This window comes from Plodia interpunctella, chromosome 29 (assembly GCF_027563975.2).
Source record: "Plodia interpunctella isolate USDA-ARS_2022_Savannah chromosome 29, ilPloInte3.2, whole genome shotgun sequence".
NCBI classification, from domain to species: Eukaryota; Metazoa; Arthropoda; class Insecta; order Lepidoptera; family Pyralidae; genus Plodia; species Plodia interpunctella.
Genome location: NC_071322.1, coordinates 1,938,643 through 1,965,558, shown reverse-complemented (window position 1 = coordinate 1,965,558; position 26,916 = coordinate 1,938,643). Strand labels below are relative to the sequence as shown.

At 38.3% G+C, this 26,916-nt stretch overlaps 1 protein-coding gene across 5 annotated transcripts in view; it reads right to left on the bottom strand.

The window, feature by feature from the left end:
* Positions 1–888: 888 nt before the first annotated feature.
* The window catches only part of LOC128682027 (uncharacterized), a 53,042-nt gene continuing 27,014 nt past the window's right edge, over positions 889–26,916 (bottom strand). For 4 of the 5 annotated variants that reach the window (XM_053766483.1, XM_053766484.1, XM_053766485.1 and 1 more), the window contains exons 24-47: positions 26,598–26,689; positions 25,702–25,800; positions 24,672–24,761; positions 23,215–23,334; positions 22,866–22,961; positions 21,991–22,170; positions 21,382–21,551; positions 20,364–20,499; positions 18,640–18,799; positions 17,897–17,994; positions 16,663–16,770; positions 15,542–15,695; positions 15,041–15,145; positions 13,892–14,031; positions 12,843–12,974; positions 11,926–12,118; positions 11,395–11,534; positions 9,873–9,947; positions 9,271–9,357; positions 8,647–8,752; positions 7,160–8,121; positions 6,488–6,557; positions 5,282–5,413; positions 889–4,545 (exon numbers count right to left, since the gene is read on the bottom strand). In XM_053766483.1, coding sequence (XP_053622458.1) covers positions 5,283–5,413; positions 6,488–6,557; positions 7,160–8,121; positions 8,647–8,752; positions 9,271–9,357; positions 9,873–9,947; positions 11,395–11,534; positions 11,926–12,118; positions 12,843–12,974; positions 13,892–14,031; positions 15,041–15,145; positions 15,542–15,695; positions 16,663–16,770; positions 17,897–17,994; positions 18,640–18,799; positions 20,364–20,499; positions 21,382–21,551; positions 21,991–22,170; positions 22,866–22,961; positions 23,215–23,334; positions 24,672–24,761; positions 25,702–25,800; positions 26,598–26,689 — 3,644 coding nt within the window. In that variant the 3' untranslated portion in view covers positions 889–4,545; position 5,282. The remainder of the gene's footprint in view (positions 4,546–5,281; positions 5,414–6,487; positions 6,558–7,159; positions 8,122–8,646; positions 8,753–9,270; positions 9,358–9,872; positions 9,948–11,394; positions 11,535–11,925; positions 12,119–12,842; positions 12,975–13,891; positions 14,032–15,040; positions 15,146–15,541; positions 15,696–16,662; positions 16,771–17,896; positions 17,995–18,639; positions 18,800–20,363; positions 20,500–21,381; positions 21,552–21,990; positions 22,171–22,865; positions 22,962–23,214; positions 23,335–24,671; positions 24,762–25,701; positions 25,801–26,597; positions 26,690–26,916) is intronic. The other variant, XM_053766488.1, reaches the window with a different exon arrangement.

The following is a 26,916-nucleotide window of genomic DNA, read 5'->3' as shown; positions in this document are numbered from 1 at the left end:
CCAATACACATTGCCGGACACAGTACTGCTATGGCAGTCATTACCAGTTATACCCTGGTTTTGATCATAGTTTCTATTGGGGCGAGTCGCCCCGGCTATACACTATCGGAAAACAGTTCGCCAAACTTTGGCAGTCTGCATAAATTGCTGGTTTTTCATCACGGTAATGTTCGCTAAGTCGCGTCGTGTCGGCAGTTCGGCGCTAGTGTATGAGCGGCATAATCCTAATTTGCGAAAGTTTGTTACCCTTCACGCTCCACCCACTCAACCAATCTTCTTAAAATTACATGGAGAAGGACATAAGGTACCTTTCATCCCGGAAAATTAACGCGGGCGAAACAAAGGGCAAAAGCTAGAGCCAGACAAACTTGCCACAAGATGGAGTAGGCATTCAAAGTAATGTCAGATGCCTTGAAGAGACTTAAATTACAAAATCGTATAAACCATTAAGTTCTTTTTATATAGGTACACATAGTCGATCGTGTTTGGTTTTAGTTTTTTTTTTGACACCAATTTGTATGTAGGTACCTACTTGTTCTTTTTTTCATTCTTCCAAGGTGTCACTTATGTTAATTACTAAAATATTTACATACAAGAACAATTTACTACAGAAACACAATTGATGCGCGACGGTGACTTCATTACCAAAATCGACGCTAAGACTATTCCCTACTATATATTGCCCGGGACTTCACTCCCGTGGGAATTTTGAGATAAAATATTGGATAATGTACCTTTCTAACGGTGAAAGAATTTTTGAAATCGGTTCAGTAGTTTCGGAGATTACCCGACTAAAACTCACAAACGCTTGCCTCTTTATAATAATAATATAGATTACGGTTGATCCATAAACCGCAGAGGGGGATGAGTGCAAAAACAAAACACAAATTCAGCTATAATATACATTTTACTTACGGCATACAACCTCTTGCACATTATATTTTGTTTTATACAACGAGCATTTATATTAGAATATATAGTTACTATGATAATGGCGCTTAAGTTTAATCAGTTATCTTGTGACATAGTCAAACTATAGTTCGTTTTTACTTACAAGTCATATTATGTAAACACCATGTCTTTTTATGGTTTTAAAGCAACATAAATTTTGACCTTTAGGATTTACGTGCTTAATCAATGTTTTACTTTTAAATGTGTATTGTTTCAAGTGATATTTGATTTATATTCAACAAATGTATTGTGAAATTTGTTTACATTTTAGGACTCGTAAGAAACGGTGGAGTGTAAACACTACTCCGATCCGAAAATCTAATTCACAATGCGAAATATGAACCACATTAATTGAGATACATCAACTAGTCTCTTAAAACAAAGCCGGTGTCGATCATGCAAAATAAATCGGAATTAAGTTATATATTGATCCTTATTACTACACACATAAGGTTTACTGTGTAATGACATTGATTTCCCACTATAAAATCGATCATATTGATTGTTGAAAAATATTAATGTCAATATGGACCGAAGTAGTTGTCTCAATTAGTTATAATTAAGACAATACAGATTTATAGACACATTTCAGTTAAATCCTGCATTGTCCAAATTGTTTATAATATCCAATATAAAAGTCTTAGATAAAGCACTTATAGATTGTTATAAATTGGCCTTAAAAGAGGGAAATCGCCAATCGGCTTATGGATGAGACAAAAGATGAGATAAAGTAGTAAAATGAATATTGGACTCCGACGCTCCACGGCGGTGAAGCAACCGGGAAAACTCTAGTTCTAGGCTATAAAAGCAGACATGAGTGACAAATATTATAGTTTTAAGTGTGGCAACACCATGACTTCATTGAGCGCGGTGTGTCGACTTGCGTTGCTTTAACTTCCCTCAACAGACAATATAGAAAATCTGTGTAGATTCGACATAGGTCGCGACGCACATCAATGCCAAAACCTATGGAAAGTTAAAGAACCGCAATGCGCTACGTCGACGCAACGTAGCAACGAGGCCTGACCCTATAAGTACTTTATCTAAGGTAATTTTCGTCAATAAAATGAACTAAAGTTTCGAACTTTAGTTTCTAAAGTCATTATTTTAAACAGTCATATCCGATGATTTCGTCGTTCCAGATTATAAATCGTCACATAGGTTCTGTCTAGCCCGTAATGGTTCTAGACAGAATACATCTATAGGCGTAAATGTTATTAAAGATGTCAATAAAGAAAAAAATGCCGAGTTAAACATTAACATATAAGGCAACCAAATATTCGGTGTAAACAACACAACACAATTTCGTCACAAAAGGGTCTTAAAAAGTTATAATATAAAAAAATGGCGACCTGTTTTTTAACCGAATCCGTTCAAAACTCTATGAAAATTGAGAATTATACAATCACAACCCATAACGGTTTGCATATGTACCTATTAGTTAGGAAGAAACATTTTAGTGTCATAGATATCGGAAAATCATCTACATAATATTTATTATCCTCAATAGCAAATACTTTAGTTAGTTTTTCTAACAAGCAGTATTATATAAACAATCTCACAGTGTCTTTTTATGATTTTACAACAATATAAATTATAACAGACGTTTTACTTTAGAATGTTATAGGTTTTTACTAACATTTGTTTTCAACATTAAGTGCTGTGAAGATTGTTTACATGTTACGGTTCGTAATAAAAAAATAACTTTACATCATATTAAATAGATTTCTGAACGGATTTTCGCATTTGAAAAGCAATAATTGACTAAGTCCACACCGAGTCGAAAAATTTGTTTGCACACAGATTTGTCTTCACACAGAGATTTTAAATTTATGTAGATAAATTTAATGTTTGTGATTTTTCATAAAAAAGATGAAGCTTAAGTTTTGTCACTGTCGCACTATATTCAATTTTTGACATTGACAGAATGGTCTACAACTAGGGATGTCGACGACCGTGCGAGGTGGAGACGAAAATGTAGGAAAGCGGACCCTGGGCTCCGACGCTCAATGGCTGGGGAAAGAACCTTACACGCTCTGATGAGAGAGAGAGACAGACAGAACGAGACAAAACATACTTAGCAGTGTTCTTTTATTACAGTGGAAAGACAACAAATTCTTAGTTGGCAATTAGTTACGAAAAAATAACAAACTTATAGTCTTTGACAACTGATTGAGTGGCAGGTATGTTAGTTTGGCAACTGGTTGCGAATCTGTTTTGCACATAGCGCAGCCTGAGACAGAAAATTTCATACAACATCACGCCATCAAATCGGCAAGATGACGCAAATGAAATGAAAGACATAATCAAATCTAGTTTTCTCTGTCTACGCGCTTAATATGGACAACTGAGCACTAAGCTTGTATCGCGGGTCCGAATGGACACAAACACCCAGAACCGCAGACAAATATTTGTAATCACAATCACAAATATTTGCCCGAACTGGGAATAGAACCCAGGACCTTCGGACAACGGGCTTGGTGACCACCAGCTTAACACCAGATTGTCTCGATGTGGACATAGCCTACATATTACAATAAATTGAAAATTTGTCAATACTCAGAGCGTTCCGACCGCTGCGGGCGCGCTGTTATTACGATCCGTCAATTTTCTTGAACAAGGAATAATTTCCAAAATCAATCATTCATAAAATTGACATTACTAAAGTACAGAGTAATTATTTTAAAGTCAGATAGTAAAACAAATTCTGGTATAAATTTGAAAAATTGTAATGACAGCGCGACCGCATCGGCTGGAACGCCCAATAATACTTTACTACAAAAATCATCGACAACACGTATTTATATAACGTACTAGCTTTTGCCCACAATTTCGTATGTGAGTAAAAATCCGTTTCCCGTGGGAATTTCAGGAAATCCCTTCTTAATGCCTGTCCTGGGAACCTACGCACCAAATTTCAGCTTTCTACGGCCAGTAGTTTCGGCTGTGCGTTGTCTGTCAGTCAGTCACTTAGTAACCCAAGGGTTTTATACATATAGACATATAAGATTAAATTAAACAAAGACCAAGAAAATTATAGACTACGGTAACCAAATGAGATGGAAGATTTACATTCAACTTCCCGGCTCAATCCTATCAATCAATATATATAAAAGTCTCCCGTTACTGAGTGACTGACAGACAGACGACGTACAGCCGGAACTACTGGGCGTAGGAAGCTGAAATTTGGTATGCAGTTTCCCTGGGGAGTGTAAGTGAGCACTAAGAGAGGATTTTTGGAAATTCTAGAGAAAGTCAAACAGAATACGCAATAAAAGAATGACTGAGATTTTACTTCATTACTTTTAAGAAATTAAATTCACGCGGGCAGAAGCTAGTTTCATATAAAGTTGCATATTTGGCCGGACACGTTAGCGCTTTGTCTAATTTCTTCGTATGTATATCTATTGTATGAGCGAAATGGAAGATGTGTCCGTCTCTATTGTGTTCTGTCTACGGTATGTAAAGTATTTAGTAAATGTGTTGCTATAGTACTACATTTTTGTAGTGAATATGATATTGTTTAGTATAAAAATTCGGTGCTGTGAAGTATGGATATGATGATATCACGTCTCGTTTAATAACCGGCGTTCACTGTTGGAAAAATAAATACATAAGATTTTTTTGCGGTGAAAGGAAAAAAACTGGATTTAGCTATTTCGAAATTTAGTCGAACGAATATATAGTGATAAATCACCCAGATTGAGTTGGCCCCAAACTGAGTTCGAGACTTGTGTTATGGGATGATGCTAAAATTTTACATCTTGTCGTGACCGGAGTTCGAACCCGGGACCTCCAGTGTAGCAGTCCGGCGTGGTGGACCCACAGAAATCGTATGTAATACAAAACTAATTGTCTTTTTAATTTCTTTTATAATGTTAGTCCTGCTTGTAATTTACAAGTAAGACAATTTCCTACGTTGACCTGACTGGGATTCGAACCCGGACACGCGCCAAAGTTTGCTTTTGAAACTACTACAGCGCCACAGAGGCAGACTGGCGATGGATCGGGTTGTGTAGTGGTTTCCGCCCTAAAATAGGACCACTTCATTTTATCCTTCGGAAGTCGTATGAGGCGACTGGGCAATAATGAAGCCTCAACAGCACTACCAAAGAGGGCTCACGTCAAGCTAGCGACCGGAGGTAAAACCACAGCCGGATCTTCAAAAAAGGAGTGCAACAACAGCATTCCGGAATAAAGAGGATTAGCGGCCGCACTTCAAATCACAATCAAATCTTCAAATATTTTTTCCAATGGAGCTTGGTCGCAACAGCCGCGGATGCAACCTGACGCTCATAAGAGAGTGAGAGATAGAGGATCGTGCGGTTACCTCACATGTAGTGTACGGAGGTGGTGGTGGTATAATTACCATGGTGTCGCGGGCCTGTGCCCACCGCGCCGAAACCCGCTTCCGGGTCTGTCCCAGCGGCCGCCCCCACCCCCACCCCCACTCCTACGGGGGCTAAGAGGAAAAATAACATAAAATATTTTAACATAAACTGCATTTGTGCCATAAGACTTTATTATCGTGAGATATAATCTTGTTGCATTCAACGTGTCAGTGCTGTGTAAACCGTTGAAGAGTTCCCTCGTCGGGAGCCGAGATATTGAATATCCATCAGGTCATGCTTATCATAATAATGATAGGTCATGAAAACTGAAGCGACGTGGGAAAACTTCAACTCTGTAGGACAAGCGAACTTTAACTTGCAAGATATGATTACAGACAGACAAACAACAGCACAGGTGAAACTAAATAAAAGGTTCTAATTACAAATGATGTATTCTATGTATATCTCACGGTGAAGGAAAACATCGTGAGGAAGCCTGCACTCAAATTGATAATAATAGGCTAGTTGACAAATTTTTGTTTTGATGACTGTTCGAAGGCCCTTATATCATTAGAAACACCAGTGAAAAAAATACTGTGATAATGACAATACTTTCAAAGTTATGATAAAAATAAAATCACACATTTTTGGACTCGTCCAAACGCTCCATACTGAATGACACGAACAAGTGACGTCACAACGTGCGAAAATGTTCGCGAAGAAAGATATGTTTGTTCGACAGCTACATTAAATATTACGTTTATGGTGATGATTTCTTAATAAAAGTTGTTACAAACTTTTAGTTTTTCATGATGGTTAAATTCATTATTATAATTTCATATTTTTTGAAAATGGACTTTCCATACAACTTTAAATCTTCGTGTTTAGATCCAGCTGCTGCATTTTTACAGTCTATGAATTAACATAAAGATCCTAAATATATCTATTTTATCTAGATTATACATATTTTTTACAATTCTCTGTCCTTGGGAACTACCCTATTTATCACCTTACGTGTGAAATGGAGAAGGCAACAACAAACCACTCCATTAATAACAGCAGTCACAATCTATATAGTAATATATAGACTATGGAGGGAGCGTTTTTGGTTTAGTAAATTGTAGAATTCTATAAACATTTTCAAGTTATAAAACCGGGTGAAAAAACGATTTGTTAAATCCACAGAAAACTAGAAGTAAACTTACTCGTTTCTCTCGGTCTCTGGGCATACAACGCGTCCGGCCACGCCCCGCCGTATGTCGACTCCGTTGTGTCCTACACAGATCGTATCGGTTTTTTTTTAAATAACTAGATGTTGCCCTGGGCTTCGCTCCCTTGGGTTGGGAATTTAGAGATAAATTATAGGCTATAGCAATCTTGCATAATGTGCCTCTCTAATGGAAAATAATTTTTGAAATCGGTCCGGTAGTTTCGGAGATTACACATTGACGAACGCTTACCTCTTTATAATATAGTATAGATTATTCAAATAATTTATTTGCTTTCAATTTATAACATGACATGAGATAAAAAATACCCTATGTGTTGTCCCAGGTTATATTCTATAAATCTCATAACAATCCGTCCAGTAGATTTTGTGTGAAAGAATAACAAACACACACATACAGACATACATACATTCTCATAAATTTTCGCATTTATAATGTCAATAAGAAGAAATACATATCTCTGCTTTCTTTCTAAAAATAGCTAAGAACACTCTCGAATAAATTCTCTTTCAAATTAAAAAAAAAACCAGATCAAAATCGGTTCAGCCGTTTTTGCTGCTACGACGCCACGGACAGACATACAGATAACAAAGACACGTTAAACTTAACTTTACATCTGTCGTGTCAAAAATGACGAATCCCACTCACCTGTCCTTTATAAAACTTTGATTCTGTCACGTGGTGTATCGTAACTTCATTATTCAACTTGGACCCAACCCTCAACCTTTGGAAATACGGCAAGGGGTCACCATTAGCCATGTGGTTAGCTCCCACGTCGTCCATTTTCCCCGAATGACCTCCCAAGTCATTTTTATCATTGAACAATGCGTTTCTGAAGACATTTCTGTTTTCTTGACCGAACGGTGTGTATAAGCCTCCTGAGAAATCGTTGTCCTGCTTCAACGGTGTTCCAATCGGTTCAGGACGTTGTATCGGGTTAGCGAATAGAGAATCGTTGGATCTATCGTTATTCGGTCTAGTTCCTATTGGATTAGGTGACACAACCGGCTTTGGACTCTGTCTGTCATAGTATTCCGGTGTCAGAAAACTTCTCTGCTGGCTATCGTCTGAAGTTTTGAACAGCGAATAACCTTCATCATTCTTCTGAGTGAACGAAGCCAGATTCATTATCCGATTCTGGAAATCGTCCGCTTTGGGTGATGTCCGGGCTTCTATGTATGGAGTTTGTACGGGATAGTTCGGATTGACATAGTTGTACTGCGGTTGTGTGAACATCGGATTGGATGGATTTCTCATGCCCATAACGGATTGCTGGTGCATTATGGACATCAATGGATTCCTTATAGTGTACATTCCGTTGGAAGTAGGGGTTATAGTCGCTTGGCAAGCGTTCGGTGGCATCGGTATGGGGTCTGGGATTCGAATCTCTGACTTCTTTTGTGCCGGGGTGTTCGATATCTGGACCGGAGGGAGGTTGGGGTGGAACATGGGGTTTCTGAGTGTCACCATCTTGGGGTCTTTTTTAGGCTCAGCCGTTTCTGCCGCGGCGGCTTTTTTGGCTTTTTTCTTGGCCTTTTTGGACTTGCCGGCCGGTTGGGGCAACGGTTCGGCGATCACAGTTGGCTTCGGTGGTTCACTCATCATGTTACCTGTTCAACAAATTTTGCTATAGATTAGTGAATTCTCTAGTTAACGATACTATATTTTATGAATTAGGTAAATTAATAGTACAATGATAGGGTATAAAGTATTCAACAGAAGTACAAAAAAGTTGCAATGAATTCTATCGTATAGATTTCAATGAAAACCAATTTGGTTTCATTGCACAAGACATGTTAAATTTATTAATCCCCTACTTCTGTCTCTCTCACATTTGAGTGTTTTCCTGGTTTCTTCCTCGGCCGTTGAGCGTACCCAGGGTCCTCCTTTCTACTTTTATCTTCTCCACTTCGTACGGTCGGTATTCCCAGTTGTCAGACCATTGTCACGCATATCATCCTTGACGGTATCAAGCCAGCACTTCTTGGGTTTGCCTTCTGCCAGGGCGAGGCGAGGCGAGGCGGGAGCTCCAACAAGAAATGAAGGAATTAACAGATACGCGAGGTGGCGCTAGTGTGCGAGGAGTAATGGCCTTGAGGTTGTAAACAGTGTGAGGTGTCGGAGTGTGTGCTCACCGGCGGAGGCGGCGGAGGCGGCGGAGGCGGCGGAGTACATGATGACGGGCGGCGGACGCGCGGGCGGCGTGGGCGCGGCCGGCAGCTGCGTGCACGTCCACAGCGGCTGCGGCGGACCGTGTTCACTTTACATAGGTGTTACGGCTTTTGACCGCGACTTCGCACGCGTTCATTTTTATACGGATTTTTTTTTGTTCCGTGATGAAAGGACACCCTTTCGTTCATTACTTTGAACGGGCACTGGCTTTTGCCCGCGACTTCGCGTGAATTTAAAAAAGAAAAATTTATTGTTTCGGGACGAAAGATACCCTATATCCTTCTCCATATTTCAAATCATATGTATGCAAAACTTCAAGAAGATTAGTTGAGTAGATCGAGCGTGAAGTAGGTAACAAACAAACTTACTTTCGCATGTATAATATTAGTTAGGATTAATTAACGTGTAGGGACTATAAAAATGATTTATCCCGGGGATCGAACCCGGGACCTCCAGTGTAGCAGTCCGGCGTGATGACCATTTGGCTACGGAGGTCGTCAAAACTTCAAACTTAGTTTAAATGCGAAATACAAATGTGAATGTCATTACATAAAAAATAAAAAACGTATATTGTGTGGTGTACTCACGACAGATTTGATGTTGGGTGGTTCCCGCTTATCGTGCGGCTGCACTCGCGTCAGCGTGATGCCGGGGGGGAGGCGCAGCTCCGACACCTGCGGGAGAGAGGGGAGGGGGAACATACATGTAATTTGTTGTCATTTATTTAATAAATGCTAATAGTGTAAAAAGCGGTGATGGTGTAATGGTTATGACGCTCGTCTGTGAAATGTCATATGAGTTTGTACACCAATCTGACTCATGTATAGTAGTTTTCATAGACCACCACTTGCGACTGGTGAAGGAAAACATCGTGACGAAACCTGCACACTGATTGATCATCAACTTGTGTGTGAAATGGAGAAGGCAATGGTAAATGACTCCATTGATAGTGCCAAGAAAGTTGTTGTGAGGATGTATGTGAGTATGTTTGTTACTCTTTCACGCGAAATCTACTGGACGGATTGTTATGAAATTTGGCGCACGCGTAGAATGTAACCTGGAAAAAACACATGGGTACTTTTTATCTCGAAATTCCCACGGGAGCGAAGCCCAGGGGCGCAGCTAGTATTACATATATTTTGAAAGGTTGCACAAGAAAAATGTTACCAATGAATAATCCAACACTAACCTGAACTCCACAGCTGAGCTGCTCCATGATGCTGCAGGGCGACGGTTTCTCGACTTCGCCGTTGCTGCATTGATTCTGAAAGTGGAATATATTTTAATTACTCATTAATCGCCACCACAGGTTGGTATCTAAAATATTAACCAATACTTAATATATTTACGTAATAAAATATATAAAAAAGAAAAAAAAAATGGTTGCCTGTAAAGTCGGTTTTACGGGCGAAGATTTTACGTGACAACGTCTTTTTACGCGCGCGGCAGACCGATCATAGTTGAGTGGGAGAGAGACGCAAGGCATTCGGCGGGCCTCTCTCTCGTTCGGTGACTCATCGTAACGTTACCGGGCGTTACACTTTTTCATAAGTGACTCCCAGCCGCAACCTAATTTAAGACGTTGTCACGTCAAAATAACAATAAATAAATTACAAAAATAGTAAATACAACAATAACAAGCTGAGACTCTCATCGCAACAACTAAATAACTCCGCGCTAGTCACATATAGTTGCGCTTATCTTTGTAACAACACGAACACAATACATCGCTGCGCGCCAGTGTTTGGTGAGCGGCCGGTTGTGATGATTGCCTTCCTACCCTACTTATTTTGTATTAAAGTTATTATAAAGTATTAAAGTGCTTATTAGCTTATTTTATAGAATGTGGGTATAAAAAATATAGTATCTTGCGCGCAACGACAACATTGTAAATCATTTTTTTAGTTTAAGCCATAGATTCTAAGTTCTCATGTAAGTGAATGTATTCTTATGAGAATAAAGATTTCTTTAACCCGAGGTTGGGACATCATAGGCTATTAAAAAAAGAAGTTACTCCCACTAAATTGTTATTACTTTTGCATTGCACGCCATAACTAATATTACAAATGCGGAAGCAAGTTTGTTACCTCTTCACGCTCTGTCTATTGGACCAATATTCTTGAAACTTTGCATACGTGTAGTATAATATACAGGGAAGGACGGTTCCTTATTTTTATGCATACAATTATATATCATAATTTAACACGGCATACTTTTACTTATCATAATAATAGTTACGCATAATATTAATATGGCATATGGTCCATTTAGGCACAATTTTTTACGCATACCTACGATAAGCATAACAATTTTAGGCATAAGCCGCCAATATGCTTTAGAATATTATAAAGCATATTGGCGGATTATGTGTGGCCCGAGGGCCACCCCGCCGCACCCTGACCTACTGCACTATAGCTTTATGCAAATTAAAATTATGGTAAAATAGTTATCTATTTAAACAAACGAATAAACTATAATTATGCTTATTGAAAAGGTATGCCAAAAAACAAGTATGTCAAAAAATATATGCCTATTATGCTTAAATTAGGATAAAAAATTTATGCGAAAAAAAGGGATCCTCCCGAGAAAGACATAGGGTACCTTTCATAACGAAAAAATAAATGTTCCCGTGGGAAAATTACGCGGTTGAAGCTATTATAGCAACCAAATATAATATATTATATAACCAAAGCTATTATAGAATAGTTTACCTTCTTATCGACAATTTCTATAGTAGTGTCAGGCGTGATGTTGACGACATGAGGCTGTTGGGTTTTCCTCTTCTTCTCCTTCTTGCTGTTCTGTTGTTGTTGCTGCGGTTGTGCGCTCTGCTTCGCGGGCTGTGTTGTCACTGGAAATGTGCCGATGTGTTATGAAAAGTCTGATGACGAAATAAAAAATAAAAATTGAAGATTTTGTTTTAGTAAAAACATATTATATTTTTTTTCAATGGACAACACACAACGGGCCACGCTAAGCGTTAAGCTTGTGTCGCGGGTCCGATGGACATCGCGCGCTGGGAATCGAACCTAGGACCTATGTCACTCTCCAACTATCTCCACACCAAAAATCACATGAATTCCTTCGCTTTGATAAACACACTTCCACATTTATAATATCGGTGAAAACCGCATGAAAATCCATGCAGTAGTTTTTGAGTTTATCGCGAACAGACATACAGACGCGGTCTTCTAAACATTGAATTGTACCAAAAAAAATTACAATCAATTTTCAAAGTTCACCTGTCTTCTCTTTATTCTCTTTCCCTTTCTTCTTTTCCTCCCGTTCCTTCGGCTTCTTCTCCTCTTTGGGCGGTTCCTTCTTAGCTTCCTTCTTGTCCTGTTTCTTGTTCACTTCCGCTTTAGGCTCCTGTTTTTTCGCTTCCTTTTTACTCTTCGCTTCCATCTCTTGTCTCTTTCTTTCTTCCTCTTCCGCCTAGAATCAAAATCGAATGTATTTATTAGACTGAAGAAATATATTCACGATTATTATTTATTAACAATATAATTAGGGAATATGCACATATAGTACGTTACTCTTTTATTTTCAAAAATCAACCCCTCAATGACTATAATAGGGGGTGAAAGTTTGTATGAAAATAATGTCTGTTCCGCTTTCGAAGATAAATTCACGCGGACGAAGCCACGGGCGAAAGCTAGTTAATAAATAGGTAAACATTATTGAAGTATTGTGATTTAGGTAATAACTATTTGTTGTAATGTTGCTGAGTGCGTTGACAAAGAGTAACTTGTGTGGATGAACTGAAACCCAGCTGAGCGGGGAAGACGCCGAATCGTTTCGGGTGGGGGGCGGAAAGCGTCTGTTTAGTGCTGCTGGAGTGTGCGTGCATCACAATATATTATACAGGGTTACTGGTATCTAACGCATAAACTCCTGAAGACTAATTGGGTACATCAAAACAAGCAACTTGTATTCTACGACTTTTCGAGATTCGTAGTTTTTTTTTAATATAAAAAAAAACAATCTAATTTGCGATTCTACACATGTTCACTTTATTATTATTTGTATCTCCTTTTGGGATTCACGGCACATAGTCCGGTGCTTTGTGAGGCTTGCGTGGGGGTGATGTCTGAGTGTTACGCTGAACAAAATAGAGAGAGAGAGAGAGAGAGAGCGAGAGACGATATAAGTAAATGACCTGTTGCTTGGCCAGCAGTTTCCTCTGCTTCTTGGACAACGTCTGCGGTTCAGGCGCGGGCACCGGCGCAGGCGCACTCTTCTGCTCTTTCGCTTTGGCTTCCGCCTTCTGTTCCTTCTCCTTCTGTTTCTTCTAAAATTATGTTGAAATTTCCATGAGTCGAAAGTATTCGTATTCAGAAATTAGACGTCCACAGGCACTATTTCATGTAAAATTTTATAATTATGTAGCATTTCTCAAAAAGCTACAAACTACTGTCATTGTGCTCATGGCGTAAAAGAGTAGAGAGAGTTATAAATTTTATAATGTTTATGATTTAAAAAAATCTTTGGTTGCTGTAGTCACTCAATTCCAATTGTCAGTCATGTCGCCACAATGTCATGTTAGTTTTTCATAATAATTACTCTAATTAAAGAAAATAAATTGAATTAATAATAATAATAATAAATATATTAGGACAAATCACACAGATTGAGCTAGCCCCAAACTAAGTTCGAGACTTGTGTTATGGGATACTCAATGATATTATATTTTATAACAAATACATATATAGATAAACATCCAAGACCCGGGCCAATCAGAACAGATCATTGTCCATCATGACCCGACCGGGGATCGAACCCGGGACTTCTCGGTTCAGAGGCGAGCACTTTACCACTGCGCCACCGAGGTCGTCAATTGAAAATTATAACTTTCCAATAAAATTATTTATTTAGAGTAGCATAATTTAAATACATTTACATTTATAGTTTTCGCTAATAAATAAAAGAATTTTAATAAAAATGCAGCCTTAAAAGGGACAAAAGATGTCAGCGCACTGTCTCGTTTCTTCTCTTATATTTCAAATACGAACAGTCAACTGCACATCAACCTACGCAAGTTCATTGCAAACTCGCCGCTATCACCGCGCCATACAGGTTCATGCAGAGTAACTTGATGTGCTGTTGACTGTACGTACATCTATTTCTTATATGAAACGGAAGATATGGGAGGTGTATAGCGTTCTCTGTCTACCTAACGAAGAATATAATTGTCTCTAAGATCCGTACCCTTTCCTTGTTCCCTTTGGCCAACTGGTTGATGTGAGCTAGCGCCTGCTCCCAGGTCTGCTTGCGGTCCGCTTGTTGCTTGGCTTGTTGTTGTTGTTGTTGTTGCTGCTTCTGTTGCTGCAGCTCGTCGTGTGTCACCACTGCAGAAGATTATACAATACAAAATACCTATATATATATATATATATTCTTACCAAAGTCCTGTACCGTGTCTGTTTGTTCGCGATAAACTCTAAAACTACTTCACGGATTTTGATGCGGTTTTCACCAATAGATAGTGTGATTATTGGGGAAGGTTTAGGGGTATAATTTATTATGTTTTTACCCGAGCTAAAGCGGGACGGGCCGCTAGTATTATATATATATATATATATATATATATATATATAATACTAGCGTCATCTACTTTGTTAGAAAAACCCGCGTCAAAATCGATTAAGCAGTTAAAGATCTAAGCATACATTGTACCTATATTTGGCTTTCTGATTTGTATTTTAAGTAACTATTCCGTAAATATATCTGTTAGTTCTCCTAATAATAAATAAAAATCTAAATCAAATCATTTATTCAGAAATTAGGCCTTCACAGGCACTTTTTCACGTCATATTCTAAATTAAATGATGTTTACCAAAGCTACAAACTACTAGCATTTCGGCACGACCACTGCAGAGAAGAAATGCCGAATAAATTAATATATAAGAACAGACAGTGCGATACGACTTAGTTTTATACTATAACTAGCTTTTGCCCGCGGCTACGCCCACGTGAATTGAAAAATCTCGGTCATTCTTTAAGAAAAATGATGCTTTTTATTTAGAAATTTGTATTGAGTTCCATTCAATCTTTCACCCCCCTTTTGTCTTGAGGGTTAATTTTCAGAAAAATCTGAAACACGTATTCAATAATTTGTAGTAAACCGAAATCAAATTTTAATTTCGGTGTAGAACTTTCATATAAGAGTGTTTTTCCCCTTCACTCCCTTCGGGGTGGAATTTCGGAAAATCCTTCCTCTCTTAATGCTCACCTACACTCCCCAGGGAACCTACACGCCAAATTTCAGCTTCCTACGCCCAGTAGTATCGACTGTACGTTGCCTGTCAGTCAGTCACTCAGTAACGGAAGAGTTTTATATAATATTGATAATATTACCAGTGTAATGTCTCCTGGCAGCCGCCACGTTGACCTCGCGGCCCTGCGGCCCGGACACGCACATGGTGACCCCCTGCGGCCCGCGGCGGACCATCACCATGTTATCTAGATACGTGGATGCGTTGATAAAACATCATATTGCAATCTGACAGATTAAAATTGCAATCTAACAGATAGACTAACATTGCAGTCTGACAGATAAACTAACATTGCAATCTGACAGAGATAAACTAACATTGCAATCTGACAGATAAACTAACTGCCCGATAAATCTACCTGATGTGATGCCTGTTTTATCAATATTCTATACATAGTCAAAGCCCGCTGTGAGCGTAAAAAAAGTTAACATCAAATTGAGCTTAATTCGAGGATTCGAATGTGATTTTACAATCGGCTGTCAACCCTCCTTGGGAAAGCTGTTGCGAAACAGCTGCCCAGACTATGCTCTTACTCACCTCACATGACCAGGTGCTATTCTAGGGCGGAACCACACGCTCTTACCTGCTGGCACCTCTTTCTGTTTCTCCCGCTGTTGCTCCAACAACTGCATCTGTCTACGTTGCTGTAGCTGCTGCTGTTGCAGCTGCTGTTGCTGCAGCTGTTGCTGCTGCTGCAGTTGTTGTTGCTGCTTGGCGACCAAAGCCGCTTGCTCGGCCTGGATATATAAATATATAATGTATATTTGATAATCAAAATTTTTGAAACTTGTAGGTACTTTTCGAAAATTGTAGGGGTAACACTTAATAAAAAATTACCATGATAGAAGAGATACAATTCTTACCGCTACATTGGAGGTCCTAGATTCTATACTAGCTTATAGGTAGTATTAAACTACACGCTTATCAATTCCATTAAAATAAGTTTAAGAGGTTTAGCCATGAAAGCGCAACAGACAGACTTTCGCATTTATGACATTAGTATGTATTTTTTTTATATTTCATTTTGGCTGCTACTTTTGTGTAGTAGTGTTACGTAGAATTAGTTGTGTTTTTCCTTTTGAGGTCCAAGATCCTACAAAAAAAAATATATATATATATATATATATATATATATATATATATCTGTGGTGTTATCAAATCAAACACCGTGAGACACCAGTTTTTGCTAGTGCTCTATAGACAGACAGATGGAAAACTTGCAAAACAATTTGCAGCGACAGAACACATATACATCAAAATAAAAAAAAAAAAACACAAGTACATAATACAGTGGACTAATACACATACAAGTGGACAGATAGTCAAATACAAGTTATATGTGTGCTGCGGCAATACAAAATGGCCACGGCTCAACAATCCACATAATATTACTGACTTACTGACTGACAGACAACGCACAACCGAAACTACTGGGCGTAGAAAGCTGAAATTTGGTGCGTAGATTCCAAGGACAGTGTTGGGGAGCACTAAGAAGGGATTTCCTGAAATTTCCACGGGAAAGGGATTTTTACTCACATACGAAGTTGTGGGCAAAAGCTAGTATAATATAATATTGCTCCTCGGGGAGCAACGCGTTCGTTGATTTTCAGCCACACATCACATACATTTTTTTAAATATTTTTACGTACGGATTACAAAAAAAAAAATCAAATACGTATTTTAAAATAACATTTAGCCACTCACCAGTTTCTGCTGGGGCTCCTGCAGCGCCTGCGCCTCCGTCAGCTGGCGGTCGCACTCCTGCAAGCGGCGGCTCCACGTGATCACCTTCTGTTCCGCCGCTTTGGCCTCCTGACCGACACACATACAATGATATAAACCGGCGTTCCGACTTCGCTCGGGTTAAACCTCAATAAATTATACATATAAACCTTCCTGTTACATATGCTATCTAAGCAAAAAAAAAAAACATCGTTGTTTTGAAGATCTAAGCATACATAGGGACAGACAGCGGTAAGTGGCTTTGACTATTTAATGATGTTTCATCGTATATATTTATTAAAATAAGAATTATAAAGAAACATAAATAGAACTTAATTGGATTGGATAAACAATAAAATGTATGAAGGTATTTCAATAATCAATGCTTTCTCTGTGTGTGTTTTCTCCGTGCAATAAAGAGATCACAAACAAACACAATAACACTTTATATATATAATAAATATCAGTTTCATTTATCAGTTTTATTGATTACGAGATTAATAGAACACTATATTTCAGAATAAAATTATATAATACGCCACATTTTATGATTACGGAACATAGCCTGTGAACACACATACAAACATGAGCCTTTAAAAACCTAACACTCTATAATTACTTTTAAAGAAATAAATATATTACGAATCACAATCAAATCACACAGATTGAGCTAGCCCCAAAGTAAGTTCGAGACTTGTGTTATGGGATACTAACTCAACGATACTATATTTTATAATAAATACATATAAACATCCAAGACCCGGGCCAATCAGAAAAAGATAATTTTCCATCATGACCCGACCGGGGATCGAACCCGGGACCTCTCGGTTCAGGGGCAAGAACCTTACCACTGCGCCACCGAGGTTGTCTTTTAATTTTTCGCGTTGCATAATTATATGTGGCCCCGTCCAAATCAAAAGGAACCTTATGGCGCCCGGCACTTTCGCAATTATTGCCGTTGTTTCGTATTCGAACTACGGTAATAAAGATCTAAGTGCCAACCGCCATAAGGTCCCTTTTGATTTGGACGACCACATATACTAAACAACAGGTATTAACCACGATATAAATTAAAAAAGGTATGTGCGTGTTTAATACCTGTTGTTTAGTATATAGTGTTATTATATACAAAACGACAGGTATTAAAAAACTGCTGTTTGGTATATAATAACACATCATATATCCGGCAGTTGTGCAAGCGGTAAAACTGTGGTACCTTAGCGGTGGAGTTCATTAGCGTTGTCAACTCGCCCATTTGCTCGGCCATGGCTTGCATCAACGCTTGCTGAGCCGGGTTCATCTTCTGTTTCTTGCCTGCGGACAAATGTTTATGAGAATGAGAATTATACAGAAGCTTAAATAGAACTAAATTAAGTTTTCACTGGTAAAAAAGTAAATTAATGAATGAAGGTATTAAAATCAATCGAACACGATAATTAAATGTCACTTTAATTGATCAGTTTTATTGATTACGAGATTAATAGAATAGGTATGCTATTTCAGAAGAAAATTATATAATACGCGACATTTTATGATGACGTAACGTAGCCATATATATATATATCAATAGTAACAGTAAATAATCGACAATATTCTCTTTCTAATAGGGCGGTTCTCAGAGCGCTCTCATTACAAATTTTAATAAAGTTATTTTATTATTTGTACTTAAAATTGCTTTTCAAAATTTTTTTATTTGTATAAAGTTAATTTTTTTTCTCGTGAAGGTATCAAGTTCACATCTAGAAAGCTTGTCACTTTATGTTTATTTTAAGCTAACTTTAAAACATATAATAAAATTTATAATATAAAATTTAAGTCTTATGCTTCTTACTGTGTTATGTCAGTTTGGTTAATCTTAAAAGAAAAAGACAAAAATTAATTTTACTTTTTTACTTTGAAATAATTAATCTGTACAGTGGTAATGTAAATTTGATAAACGATTGATTTTGTAAACGATACCTTTCTTCTTCTTAGCCTGCTGTTGCGTCTGTTGCTGTCTCGCTTCCTCCAGTCGCCGCTTCCAATCGGCCGTGGCGCTTTGTAAAGCGGCCGCTGATCTTCTAGCTAACGTTAGTTCAGATATAATCGTTTGTCGTTCTTCTAGGAGACGCATTTCCATCTGAAAATTTTTATATTTGCGAGTGAAAAATTGTAATTACGCTAACTCATAACACAGCGCCATCTAATACGAGTTCTAGGTTATATTTCGTAAAACTAATTGTATGAATATTAACACAGGGTGAATATTAATACTTCTAAAAAGTTTCAGAAGTTTTAATATTAAACTTCCCATTATGGATCTACCCAAGGCACCGTATTTTAGCACTTGCACTATGTATGATGAGTGAACATCCGTACATAATAAAATATGGAGTAACACCATAGGCAAAGTTAGTATACATCGTAGACAGAAAAAGATACAGACCATATTTAATATATATGTTCAATTTCGACCATACAAAGGAGATGAATATTAGAAATACATGATAACAAACAAGATACAGCACTGATATATTGTGTCCCCTATCTCGTCCCCGGGCCAAACTGTCGCTATTATATGGAAATCTCACATTTAGTGATGAAGTAATTAAACGCACCTACAATTTGACAAATAAATCAACAGAGCTCTCTCTAACAGAGCACAAAATACACAGCGTAATGGTCTAACTTGTGCTCTGTTAAAATCTCAATAAATCTCGGTTTATCCTGTGGCTTCTTTTTATTTTGATCCATAATCCTTCATCTAGTTACACTTATCTGTCGTCTATATAGATTTCTTAGTCTATGGTACAGACGACGGCAGTATGCGCTATGTTAACACACCACTTCTAAGATAAAACTAACAAATGTCACTACAATTACTTAATTATTTAATTCCTACATGGCGCCAACTATTCCTCATTTTATATATAAGCTAATTGCGCCTGTAATTTCTTCTCTTCATCTCAGTTTGTATCGTAATATATAGTACAACAAGTACTTCCCGAGTTTTTATTTCGCCATCAATATCCTACTGGTCACGAAGCTTAGGCTAAGATTCCTTTGCATTTCAGATAAATGACGACCTCGGTGGCGCAGTGGTAAAGTGCTTGCCTCTGAACCGAGAGGTCCCGGGTTCGATCCCCGGTCGGGTCATGATGGAAAATGATCTTTTTCTGATTGGCCCGGGTCTTGGATGTTTATCTATATATGTATTTGTTATAAAATATAGTATCGTTGAGTTAGTATCCCATAACACAAGTCTCGAACTTACTTTGGGGCTAGCTCAATCTGTGTGATTTGTCCTAATATATTTATTTATTTATTTATAAATTAAACAAAAAAGTCTATGATCATATCGAGTGTGTTATTGCTAAAGCTGGTGTCAGATTTTATTCAAGTCTCCCTAAGGCATCCGACATGACTTGTACGGACTACTTACCGCCATCTAGCGGCAGGTAGTCGCATACACACCAGTGAACTAAACTGCCAACCAGTGTGCAGGTTTCCTCACGATGTTTTCCTTCACCGGAAGCAAGTGGTGGTTTATGAAAACTACTATATACGAGTCAGATTGGTATACAAACTCATGTGGCACGAGTAGGATACGTATCTGAGACCTTTCAATCCACAGGCAGGCGTCTTAACAATTACATCACCACTGCTTTTCGCACAAAAAATGTCTATGGTATAAATGAACTCACCCGTTTGGCCCGCTGCCTCAGCTTTTTGGCGCGCTTCTTGCCCCTGTCCACGTGACGGGCGGGGCCCTCTATGTACTGCAGCAGGGCGTCCAGATCTCGTGGGTCTGTGGGTCTGCCGCCGCGCCAACATGACCCACTGGAGGGACAGATATTATTCACATTGATTTATTTGCCAACTATTGGAAATTCAACATTGATAAAAAATTACAACCGGCCGCTTGTTCGACGTCAACTCTCCTTAGGAATGGTTATGTGGCCTATCAGCCGCTAAGGCTGTGGTTGTGGTTTATCGCTACTCGAAACTTGTTACTTTAACATGTATTAAAAAGTACATTGTGATGCTTGTAAATGTTCATTACAAACGAAACGGGTTCGTGGCGCGACGCGAAGCGGAGCCCAGTAATAAAGCTTAATGTGTGATGAAAGTCAACAAGTTTTGATGATAATGATAAAAATCTATCTGCCGTAAATTTCCAGAAATTGGCTATACTACTGGTTAAAGAACAAAACGTGTGAATGTATTTAAATATTCAAACACGATAATTAAATGTCACTTTAATTGATCAGTTTTATTGATTACGAGATTAACTATTTTTTCAATCTCATTAAAGTATAATAGAAATGCCTTTTGACTCCAAAATCCGTGACGTCACAACACATCACTGTCACACAAGCTTCAAAATAAAAATATAGGAGTACCTACTACTCTCTAATGAAAATACTGTACGTCGGCGTAAGACGAAAGAGATGAATTCATTCAGCCGAACTGGCATGGTCTCCATAGCTCAGTGGTCAAGAGCACTGTCCCGGATAGACAGGGGCGCGGGTTCAATTTCCGCTCGATTCCAGATTTATTTCATATCATTATTATTTTCAAAAATAAGTTAAAAAACATGTGTGACATGTATAACAAATCCAATTTAAAAAAAAATGATTTTGACATTAGAAAAAAGTATATCACTTTAGCGTTTGGAGAATAGACATGAGAACATTGAGACGAAAAATATTACAAACTCACCCGGAACATCCGGAAGAAGTGGAATATACACTAGACTCTCGACTCGAAACGGACGTCTGCTGTTGTTGTCGACTCTGTCTCTGTTGCGCTTGTTGTTGGGCCGCCGCTTGCGCTTGCTGCGCTTGTTGTTGCTGTAACTGTTGTTGGTGTTGTTGCTGCTGTTGTAACAACTGTTGAGATTATTTAATTGTTGTTTATTTAACTGCTACAGTAGTACGACGTAAAATAAAGAGGATAATTTATCATGAGGTACTGTACACATGTTGGTTTTTTTAAAATATATATATTCAAAACATATAACATTTATACAAAAATCTATTAGTTGAAAAAAAATTGTTGGTATTGAAGTGAAAACTTCTTTAGCGGCGTATAATGAAACTAAATAAGGTACTACTTATTAAATTACTAGGTGCGCCCCGGGACTTCTCTCCCGTTGGAATTTCGGGATAAAATGTACCCTATCTGTTATTCCAGATTATATTCTACCCGTAGTGTACCAAATTTCATAACAATCAGTCCAGTACATTTTGCGTGAAAGAATACAAACACATACACACATCCTCACAAACTTTCGCATTTATAATATTAGTAGGACAATGACGAAATCACCTGTTGTTGTCTAATTTGTTGTTGCTGTTGCGGCGTCAGCGTCGGCTTGTTGTGCACCGGCAGGTCGTATATGGGCTCTGGTTTCTTCTGTTGTTGCTGTTGGGCTGTTTGTTGTTGCGGTGCGTTTTGTTGTTGCTGCTGCTGCTGTAATTGCTGCTGCTGCGCTCTTTGTTGTTGCAACTATAAATAATTAGTAATGTGAAAATGTATTCGTGCGTGTCCTCTGTTTTTCTGTTCTTTTTTTATAGTCTATTCAAAAGCTATCAATGATTGATAGCTTATGAATAGACTATAAAAAAAGGTGTTACATAGAGATGGTATTGTTGGTGGCGTAAAAAATTGTATATAGAATCAATGTAATGATTGTACCATGTACGCTGAAAATAAATATATCTATTTCTCTTCATCAGGCGCTAAATGCCATAAGATCTCATTGACGACAATAAAAGCATGTGGCAGAAATGACATTTTTGCAAAAAAAAAAAACTCGTTCGTAAAGGGTTCCTTACGATTGTTGATTGATGTTACGTTTGTTTGTTTATTTATTTATTTCACACAAATAACAGATTACAATCAAATAATCAAACATTGGCATACCATTCTAAATTATAATCCAAAGGATGTTTTGATTACTAAACTAGGGAGAGCTAATCACACAAATTAATTAATAGTAACTAGGTTCTTGCAAACAATAATTATAAGGTATAAAGTTAACAAGAAAAGTAAGTAATTAACTGTGAAATAAGCAAAGGGCGTGTAATAATATAAGTGAAGCTAAATCTCAGTGCACATTTGTCTCCGGAACTGTGACAAGTTCAGATGGAAAATATCAATTTATCTGTTTGTTTGTTTGTTTATATCAAACGGACACTGACCTGTTGTAATCTCATTTGCTCAGCGCTGTTGTTGGGTTTGATTTCCGGTTTCACCGGCGGCAGGCTCACTTGTACCGCAGTCGTACTTTGTAACGTCTGCAAGTATAGTACACTGGCTTATGTCCGCGGCTTGGTCCGCGTGGATCCACGGGAACATTTTATTTTTTCGATATAAATATAAATAAATATATTAGGACAAATCACACAGATTGAGCTAGCCCCAAAGTAATTTCGAGACTTGTGTTATGGGATACTTAATTACTAATTTTTGATCAGGGTCACAAAAATTGATAAAAACTTCTTTAGTGGCATACGTGCACTTTTTTTATAGGTAAAAAATGTTTTTTACCTTAGCCTTGTCGTTGACAGTCATTTTCGCCATTTTGTCGGCGAGTTGTTTCTGTTGCAGTTCCATGTTTTGTCTCTGTTGTTGTGGCGGCAAACTAGGCGGGAGCGTTTTGGGGAGAGCCTGCAAAACATATTTTATTTAATACTAGCTGTTGCCCGCAGCTGCGCCCGCGGTAGTCTATATTTGACCTCGATAACTATATCTATTCCATATGTCATTAATAATATTATAAACTGTTTTCCCGTCCCGCCCGTCCCGGTTTCGCTCAGGTGAATCCATAATATATTATTAATGTATAGAAGAAAATTAAGATTATTATTATTATTATTATGAATGTAAACTTTACTCGGAAATTGCACTGTCTATTGGTGAAAACTGTACAAAAATCTGCTCGGTAGTTTTTGAGTTTATCGCGTTTATACAGACAGACACGACAGACTTCTGCCTTATACTTACATATTATAAAATTAAGATTGGTTGAATATATAGAGCGTGAAGAGGTAACAAACAAACTTTCGCATTTATAATATTAGTTAGGATACATACAACTAATATTGAATTAGCTTTTTATAGTGTAAATTATATTTATCGAAATGTAAATTATGGGTGACTAATTCGTACTTTACATGCATATTGCATGCATAATGGAGCAACTTTTTATTATTATTTATATTTATGTTATAAATGGTTATGAAACACGAGTATGAGAAGTGAAGAGAGTGTGGCGACATCTATCACGCCACATACACAACGCCGCTGACGCAAAAACCCGACTATACAAGTCACGTAGAAGATTCGCGACACTACGGACAGATGGCGCTACGGTCGACTCGCAACAGAAGCTGACAAGCCTAGACCGCGCAGACAGTGCGTTTACGATTGGAAGCATATATACAACTTCCGACATGACACCGTCGGAGCCGTGCGGTTACATGAGACTGACGGGGAGATCTTCCCTTTGTGGCGGTCGAGCTTGATCACCTCACTCCCGCTACAAATAGTATAACCCCTCATTTACACTCAGCCGCTGCCACTTCTGCCGCTGCCGGAAATATTTCCCTAAATACTTCTGCGGCAATAAGGACGCGAGTGAGCATTTATACTCAGCCTTCATACTCTTATTCTCTCTCTCTCTTCTTTATGGAAAAATGATTGACGTCGATCTTGTCGAGGTTGCTAGTTCGACAGCGTTATGTCTGACTGATCAGTATAAGTGATTAGTATAAGTCATCCTATATTACCTGCACAATTTCATAGTTCCAAAAATGTAATTGTTTTTCCAATACACCAATCCTGTGTGCGTCGGGCAGCGGCAGTGACACGAGCAGTGACAGCGCGAGTAATTATTTACATACTCGTGCTGCCCACTGGGTGCTCACTTCCCCTGCCCAAAAGGGCTGAGTTGTAGTAAATGTGGCGTAAGATTAGACTTGTAGTGACAGACCATATCCACTTACAGGTTTAGGTGAGAGCTGTGGCTGCTTCAGCTTCTGCGGCTCAGGCTGGGTCTGCACAGCTACCTGCTTCTTCTCCTGTTCTTGCTCGCCCTGAGGAACACCACATTATGATACAAGTGTGAATTTCACGAGCGTTTTAACGCGGCGTGTAGCGTTTCATTCGTGTCAGACATTCTTTTTAAATAAAGAATCTTATTTTTTTTTTAAATTATACATTTATAAAATTAACATTGTACCAGTACTTATTTATAAAATAGGATAATTAAATTGATGACTGTGTATGGTACAATTTAATAAACACTAATGAGAGCCCGCGGCGGAGTTGAAAACGCTCGTGAAATTCACCCACAAACTCGTAGACAAACTAGCAACAGAATAATTCGAAGTATTTTTTTTATCTAGCTGACAGAAAATTTCGAAAAAGGTAACTTATTTTTTATCAAGGTCCCACTATTGGGCAAAACAAAAGCCTCCCCTATTTGTATCCAACCACTTGTATCCACATGCCACTTATCGATCTGAAGTGACTACTTGGGTCCCGATAGATGGAAAAAAATCTTTAAAACTAAGCAACAGATTTTGATGCGGGTTTTTTAATAGTGATAGCTTCTGTGAACTTGGCTTATTGCGTGATTAAACGCTGGCAACATCTTTCTTACGGGTAAGATTTTATTCAATGGCAACACTATATTCAACTTTTGTTACAAATATGCAATAACTAGCTGCGCCCCGGAGCTTCGCTACCATGATAATTTCGATGTTATATAATACCACGATAAGAAAAAGTATTGTTATGTATACCAAATTTCATAACAATCGGTCTGGTAGATTTTGCGTGAAAGAGTAACAAACATACGTACACACACACCTCACAAACTTTCGCATTTAAAATACTAGTAGAATTTCTGTGATCCTAGCTTATTTCGTGATCGAAAACACTGGCAACAATTTTCTTGCCGGCGAAATTTTATGCAATGGCAACACAACATTCAATCTCAAACTGGCTCTAGTCAATTATAATACAACTCACATTTGCCGTTTTGCACTGTTGTTTCTTCTTATTGAGTATTGAGCGGAGTCGTTCTCTTGTCTCGTTGAAGTTGCGCGGCACGGGCGTCGTCAGTGGGGGCTGAAAGTAGATTAATGTGGTTTGTTTCAATACTAACTGTTGCCTGCGTCTTCGCTCGCGTTAATTTCCCACGGGTGCATTTGTTTCTCCGGATTTAAAGGTATATCCTTCTCTGTACTTCAAACTGCACGTGTGCAAAATTAGATAGACAGTAGATATTTGAAGAGGTAACAAACTTACTTTCGCATTTATAATATTAGTTACGATTCTCCTTCTTCATAGTCGTATTCCTCATGGCTGAGGGTCGTGGTCATTACATGGAATGAAACTCACGTAATAACTTTCTTAGCATTATTAATGGAGTGGTTTGCCATTGCCTTCTCCATTTCACACACAAGTTAATAATACAAACTCATGTGGCACGAGTAGGATTCGAACCTGGGAAGTTTCGATCCGCAGGCGGGGGTCTTAACCAATACACCACCACCGCTTCTTAGTTACGATTAGGATTGTGTAAGTTCACTCACAAGAAGCGGTGGTGGCCCAGTGGTTAAGACCGTCCTGCCTGTGAACGAAAGATCCCAGATTCGAATCCTACTCGTGAGCTCTTGAGTTTGTATACAAATCTGACTCATGTATAGTAGTTTTCATAGTCCACCAATCGCTTCCGGTGAAGGCAAACATCGTTAGGAAACCTGCACACTGGTTGACAGTTCACAAGAGTGTATATGCTAACACTTTGCCACGTTTACTTCGTCAGGGGATCGTAAAAGTCATGCCAGATGCCTTTAAGCGATTGGAACAAAATAAAACACCAGCGTTAGCAATAACACATGCGAAAATATGAAGACACTCACAGCATGTCCGAAAACGGTGCAATAGCAGCAGGTGCATGGGGAATCAGCTGATCCCTCGGAGGCGCAGCCGCCGCCGTTGCTCCCGTGACCCACTGCAAGTCAATGAACTTATGTGTTAATAAAAAAGTATTTATTTATTACTATTTAGGAAGACTTACGGCTAAGTAACAAGTTAAAAGACTTACAGCTAAGTTAAGTTATGTTACTTTGTGTCTCCACACACAAAGTAACATAAAAGTAAGAAATTGTGAAATCCACGCAAGAGGACAGTGTGACAAGAATATACACTAGCCATAAGTTATATTACATATATATATAT